This window comes from Fulvia fulva, chromosome 3 (assembly GCF_020509005.1).
Source record: "Fulvia fulva chromosome 3, complete sequence".
NCBI lineage: Eukaryota > Fungi > Ascomycota > Dothideomycetes > Mycosphaerellales > Mycosphaerellaceae > Fulvia > Fulvia fulva.
The window spans coordinates 6,215,044-6,221,889 of record NC_063014.1 but is presented as its reverse complement, the minus strand read 5'-3'; the positions used below and the strand labels follow the sequence as shown (position 1 = coordinate 6,221,889).

Here is a 6,846-nt window from a genome sequence, read left to right as displayed (position 1 = left end):
CGTCGATACGCAAAGTTGCGATATTGTTACCGCGGTTAAGTCTTAATTAAGCTTACTAAAGGATGGCCCGTTTGACCTTAGACTCGCTACGCGAATTGAGCTAACCGCCGTCTAATTAGATAGTGCCGCCCTACAATCAATTCTCGTAGCGTGTCTGAGAAACTGAGGCAAACGACGACTGCGACACTACGATAACATCGTGACGATAGCGAACAAGTTGTTTCTCGAGCTGCGGGTGCTACCCTTCGCTCATTTCTATAAGGACGGAGGCTTTTCAACATATCATTTTAGCTCCACGATGCGATTACCTCTTCGTCCACCTGAGTGGCATTCGCCAGTTTCGCGACCAGGGCCTAACATAACGAGTATACCAGGACATAAAGCGTAAGGGTCTCCTGTTCGAGATAGGAGTCCTTGAAACCGATTCATTCGCAAGATTAGCCCTCAGCTCCTGTTCAACTTCATTCGCGCCCAACGACTATGCACTCCAAGGATCATCATTGATGTTCGCCAAGCGGTAGCGGTCACCTGCCAGTATAGTGCGCGTAATATCATCAAACGCGGCCTTTGTATCCTTGTCATCGTAGTAGTGCGTGTGCTTGAAACCATAGATAAGGCCATCGACATGGGCGTCATTCACAAGTCGGGCGACCTTTGTCTTGTCGTTGTGATTGGCAAGTGTCCATCCAAATACCTTTCCAAACGATGCGCACTTAGAGGCCGCCGTTAGATTGGCCAATGGACCCTCAAACTTTGAAGCAAGGTCGAAAAACCCATTTGAATAAACCTGCTGTCCTCGAGGCAAGTTTTGGAGCTCCTTTTCAGCCATGGTGACATCTCCATCCACATTGATAGCCTCATTGGCGTTCAAGCCTCCGCGTATCGAGTAGTACGCCCTCTTGCCAATGGTAGACTTGTAGAATCCATAGAGAACCTTGACTCCGACAGGTTGCAGAATCTCGCGAGCGAGCCTCCTGAGTCCCTCGACACTTGTCCTTCTGCTGGCATTGGGTTCGTAGTCAGGATTCTTCAAGTCCAGCCAGACAAATATGATGTTCTTGCCAGCCTTGCGCTCTTCTGTAACGATCTGGAACATCTTCTCTGCAGTGTCGCCCGCGCTAGTAGGCAGCCCATCATGGTCCGCCCACCAGCCACTGGACCAAGCAGTCATGTCGATCTCGATGGCATTTGCTCCGTGCGAAAGGGCAGATCGTATACCGTAGTCTGTGAGGACACGGTGAGCGATTGCAAAGAATGGGCGAGGGGTCGAGTCCATATTGTCAGGAACTTGCTTAGGGGCAGGCTCGTGAAACTCTTGGATGCTGGTGACGGTGATTGAGACTTGTCTCGAATGATTGAAGTGCTTTTGTGGTTGTAGGAGAGACAGTTGGAGTGGAGATCCGTTACGGCAAGGCTAGAGCAAGATGTCAAGGGGATTTGTATATGTTGATATTGGTCAGGCAGTTCAGTGATGCATGTGTGGAAGGCTCCAGAAGGATGGTCTGTTTACTTTATATACCTATGCAAAGCCTGAGACAGATGACTGAGCAGTCACTACCTCCATCCTTATCCTGCTGGGTCTGCTATTTACCCGACGGTAAACGTCCGGGACATGTGGACCTACGCCACCCTTGTTCTTGTCTTATGCCAGCTTGGCAAAGACGATCTCGACGTTTCCAATGGTCGAGTCCTGCTGCACATCGTCTTTCGAAATGGAGTAATCGGACGTGTTAGGGTCCCAGTCCAGGATGTTCAAGATATTCGGGAACGCACCCCAGGGTGCGCTCCAGTAGACCCGGCAGATCTTTGTCTCGTGCTCGCCGTCCGATTCGTAAATGGTCAGATAGCCCTCGGTGCCAATGGCCGCGTCTGAACGCCCGCAAGAAGTCACGAGGCCCTGACCTTGGGGTGGGATGACTGTCTTGTTGACTTCACTGCTGCTGATCTCGTTGTCTTTGCTACCCCGGTAGAATTTGCCACTAGATAAGTTCAAGTAGGTTAGCTGGAAATCATGGTTACTACAGTGAGGTAAGACTAGAGGGATTTACGATTCGAGCCTAGCCTCCTTAACTCGGATGTCACCCTTACGCAGGCGACTTCGGAGCTTTAAAGCGATCCATTGCTTGTAAGCCATCGTTGTGGAGATGGAGCGTGATCTCTGTTGAGAGAATGGAATTGAAAGGATAGACTGTAAGTGATTAGGAAAGTCTGGGAAGTGACCAACTAAGGCGAGGGCGATGTTGAGACTTATATACTCGAGTGTTTGAAGAACTGAACGGCGTCATAGCCCAGTTCTCTCTTCTCACGAGTGAACAGTGTTGACAGTGAAGCTCTAGCTACAGTAGCGGGTATTAGGGTCTTGGAGCGGTGAAGATCATGCACGAATGAGCCAAGAATTGCCACTGTTCTAGTTGTTTCATCGATGCCATGCCGAGCGGGGACGATAGTGCACACGAGCCATTAAGTACGACATCGGATACAGACAGTGGGGAGCTGAGCTTCGGGTGCCCCTCCCCGCATGCAGGAAATGCCTAGGCCAGTAGCCTAGCTTTTCATATGGTCTCACCGGTATTCAATGGTATCAGTCGATCACACTACCGTCTCAGCCGCCCATTCACTATTCTGGCACTCTGCGTTCGACTGTCGCAGCCTGACGTTGTCTTTAAGGTTGCGTCCAGCAGGGACTCCGGCAATCCTGTTTCTCCCCCCGGACAGGGTTTTACACCCCACGGACTGCTCTTTGTGGAGTTTGCACAGCCTTATTCGGGAAGACGAGGCTGACAGACCAGGGACAGGCGTCGCAAGGGCGGCGGAGACGGACCGCACGGCCGTCGCCAGTGCACAAAGGTAGGCTAATCAGCCTCGCATACCCGGTTATGACGGGCCGTACGAACCTACGCACGTTAGTAGCAGCGGCGCCAACGTTCCGCATAGGATCTGTTTAAGCCTATTGTTCACCTTCAGAGAGTCTATTGCGCGGGCAGGTGGCCCGGTCACTATCCCTCTTGCAGGCGTGAGGACCATGTTGTCGAAAGAGGTGCTGCAACATAGAGAGATAGCTTCTTGCACCTAGTCTCAATGTCAAGACAGTGGTAGAGACGTCTTCTTCTTACGTTGTAGTAACGTGGGGCCGTTGTTCTCATATGACAGGATGATCTACGATTATGCATAGCATCCCTGCTGAGCTACAACTACCATGGAACTATGTGCGGGTCTTCTCTGGTAACGTTCCACAGACCGCTCCCCCCTCAAGAGAGTGGTACGGATCTTGGTAATGGGGGGTCGTTATTTCGATAGAACAAGATAATCTACGCTCATGCATGACATTCTCGCTAAGCTGCAGCAATCATAGACCTATCTGCAGGCCGTCTCAGACAACAGCCCTGTATTTCATCTGAGTGTCCCACAGTATCTACTTAGCGGTGTGCGTTCGTGCCTTACCGAGACAGTGTCTCCTTGTAAGCGCTGCCGAATGAGATCATGAGTGATTGTTTGTAGCTGTCTGACTGGTAGTACCATTTTGGATGGATGGATCCATATCACTAATCGTCCGGGCGGCAATCGTCGATCAGAGAAACGGGATAGACGTCTGACCAATGACCGGACCACTGACGGAATGAGGGAACTCTGTTCGTCAGCTGGTATTGGCATGAGCATGTCTTCTTAAAGCATGCGAGCGTAGTCAGAGGAGAAAAAGTAAAGAGACCTTCGAAGTCGTTCTTACAATATCGGCGTTGCTGCTTGACTTCTAACTAACAATGGCCGGCCAAGTACGAGTTCCATATGCCGATGGCATGACTGAGGGCCAAGGGTAAACACATTTAGGGATATCCCAAAGGAACCAAGCTAACCCACTACTACCCTCTAGTTACAACTCCTACCTACAGCAGACTTGCGTGCATGATGCCGTGACCGTCAATGCGACACAGGCGCCAGACACCCCCATGAATCTCGTATATGAATCGAGTGAGGTCAAAGACTACAAGTACTCCCACTAGTTCAACCCCCTCACAGGAAGAGAACAAGCTAACGTCATTTCCCCAATAGCGAACTTTTGCAGACACTCGACATCAGTGCTGGTGCGGGTCTTTCTGGATGGGGCTCAGAATCTAAAATTGACTCGAAGTTCCTCGACAAAACAGAGGTACTGTCAACCTCCCTGAAAGAACTTAGGGGAGTGCGTTTCCTAATAAAGCTCTCAGATCAAGCAAAGTCTGCTCACCTATGTAGTCAAAGTCGATGCTCAGTGTCAGCCGAGCGGGACATCCAAGTATGAGTTCAACTGGGAAGAAACCTCCGATCCTCAGGGCAGATACGGCGACCGATTCATCTCCGGTACTATTTCCCCCGATCATGATGTTGCGTCCCTCCAGCTAACAGTGTTCAGGGTTTGTCAAGGGTGGGGCTCTCTTTGCTCGCGTTTCCATAATCACCAACGAGAAGTCAACTTCTCATGAGCTCCAGGTCGCGTAAGTCTTGTAACAACATCTTGACACCGTGACATAGAGATCCGCCCTAACACAGCCTGGTGTGTAGGGCCAAGACTGTCTTCCCGGTATACAGTGCCAATGCGGAAATTACTTCGGAAGTGAAGGAAAGCATAGAGAAGATTCACAAAAGCTCCGAGGTCAAGATCTACCTTCACTACGTTGGAACTCCTACCGAGATAAAGGCGACCGATGGGGCGGACAATGACATGCAACGCCTCAAGGAAGTTGCCGACGCTTTTTACAACAATGCCCCAAAGCACACCTACAAGCGATTGTAAGAAGTCTACAGCTGAATTGATGGCTCAATCTCACTGATCACAATTACAGTGCGCTGTTGGAAAGATATACCAACATTTCCAATTTCAACAACGCATTTCAGCCCCTTGACTATAGCGAAGCCAAAGATCGAGTATGTGTTGAGCATCCAGCTACTACGCACCTTCTCACTAACATCTCTTATTCAGAGTTGGCCCGTCTTCGGCGACTTTACCGAGTGCTTGGTCATTCAGACAATGCTGCGGGCGAGTACGGTTTACCGATTCTTGGTAAATGTGCCAAAACGAAGCTAAAAGTCCTCTAGTTGATTCGAGTCATTATACTAATGGCAGAACGGGTCGTGATCAACTTGACACCAAGCTTAGTACGCAGCTACAGCTCTATCGAAGCTGGGTAAGCATTGGAAGTTCTCATTACCACGAATGTGACATGTAACGTGCTTCTAGGTAGAGAAGGTCAGCAAAACGCCCGCGGAGGCTAGATCGCCGCCTGGCAACGATCCGCAAGCTCTTCAGAACGAAATCTTGGTGAGTCTTAGAAATACTCAACAAGACTATGGGATTGATCCCCACTGACATTGTGTTCCCAGCGTGCTGTCAAGAAAACTAAATTCATCGCTCAGTCCATGCCCATTAACGCCGGGAGAACCCACTGTATGTTGCTCACAGCCCTTTCCCTGTTTGAAGTAGATACAGCTGTATAACATGTATACACAATACTTACGAACACAGTCATCGATGACCATCGACACTCTAAGGCCACCGAACTGTTCAGTTTCGAGGCTTATGACTTTGATCAGGTCATGTTCACCACAAAGATCATCTTTGGTCGAGCCTTGAACGATGAAAGGTACATCGCTCTCATAGGAAGAAAGACTGTTACTCCGGGATACGAGCAAACAAGCCAGCTATGGGGTTTCGACAAGAAGATGAACGACATGGTTAACGGAAAAGTGGTCATTGAACCTATTTCGGAGATGGGGATCGTGAGGCTGGAGCTCAAGGATGCAACGCCGTGTCGGGAGGACGAGTTCAGCTTTTATATTGAGTCTTAGTCTGGAGGTAGATACTTTCTAACACGATAGAATTAGGGCGATTACGAATTGGAGCACGTGGTATATACTAGGATAGCATTACGCATTCTCTGATGACGGATTTCTCGACTCGAATCGTAATCTATAGTAGCTTAAACTCGTGTTTAATTCTCAAACTAAAGAGTGTCTAGGGCTTCGTTATAGTTATAGCTTAGAAAGAACATTATGTAACGTGCTTCACCACCGAGCGGGCCATACTACCGAGCGGGCCACTTTTGCTAAGAACTGTACCACTTCTATAGATATAGCTATACAACCACCATTATAGCGTGTATTGTCTTCAAACGAGGCCAAACTGACCTTAGCTGTCTAGGCCACGAAACGCGACGCGATAATCACGAATCGACTTGCTACAAAGGTATACGACGCGTCTCGAACTATACTAGGGTATCGATTGAATAGACGACCTCCTCGGGGTGACTACGAGCCCAATTCGTAGAAGCTTATAGAGCTAGAACAGAGGGTGATACTTGAGTATATACACGAGCTAGATCTTAGAGGTTTCCCGCTATCAAAGGCTAGTATACGAGCAATAGCCAATTTATTACTACAAGAGAAGAGTCTTAAGCCCGCTAGTCTCAATTGGACAGACAGGTTCAATAGGAGGTATTGTGAGCTAAAGGTTCGTATAACACGTAGATACGATCGTTAGCGAGCCCTAATAGAAGATCTAGACGTTATCGAGAAGTGGTTCTTACTTATACGTAATATAAAGGAGAAGTATAGTATCCTTAACTAGGACACCTATAACTTCGACGAGATAGGGTTTATAATAGGTGTCATTACGTCTTAGAGCGTCGTTACGGGTTCAGAAAGGCGTAGTAGAAAGGGGAAGGTCGTTTAATAGGGTAATAGAGAGGGAGTAGAGAAATAGCGCTTTAGATAGCTCTTATACAAAGCGAGATTAGTAAGCTACGTAAGTCTAACGAGGCCCTTATATAGCGGAAAGCACGAAAGCGCAAGTATATTTAGTCTAGAGGGTCTCTA

General features: G+C 48.7%; 3 protein-coding genes across 3 annotated transcripts; 1 reads left to right on the top strand and 2 right to left on the bottom strand.

Moving 5' to 3' along the window:
* Window positions 1-478: 478 nt before the first annotated feature.
* CLAFUR5_20267 (Sphingomyelinase) lies at window positions 479-1,276 on the bottom strand (the record flags this gene model as incomplete). Its single annotated transcript, XM_059463103.1, has 1 exon — window positions 479-1,276. The coding sequence occupies one exon, from the start codon at window positions 1,274-1,276 to the stop codon at window positions 479-481; it is 798 nt and encodes a 265-aa protein (XP_059318948.1).
* Window positions 1,277-1,642: 366 nt separating this feature from the next.
* Window positions 1,643-2,285, bottom strand: CLAFUR5_08790 (Asp-hemolysin; the record flags this gene model as incomplete). Its single annotated transcript, XM_047907938.1, has 3 exons — window positions 1,643-1,979; window positions 2,049-2,188; window positions 2,256-2,285. 3 exons carry the CDS (start codon window positions 2,283-2,285, stop codon window positions 1,643-1,645), a joined length of 507 nt encoding a protein of 168 aa, XP_047759508.1.
* A 1,473-nt stretch (window positions 2,286-3,758) lies between these two features.
* CLAFUR5_08789 (uncharacterized protein) lies at window positions 3,759-5,820 on the top strand (the record flags this gene model as incomplete). Its single annotated transcript, XM_047907937.1, has 12 exons — window positions 3,759-3,811; window positions 3,869-3,985; window positions 4,048-4,144; window positions 4,203-4,335; window positions 4,388-4,469; window positions 4,537-4,764; window positions 4,818-4,899; window positions 4,955-5,015; window positions 5,071-5,159; window positions 5,213-5,293; window positions 5,356-5,419; window positions 5,498-5,820. 12 exons carry the CDS (start codon window positions 3,759-3,761, stop codon window positions 5,818-5,820), a joined length of 1,410 nt encoding a protein of 469 aa, XP_047760008.1.
* Between the last annotated feature and the right edge of the window lie 1,026 nt (window positions 5,821-6,846).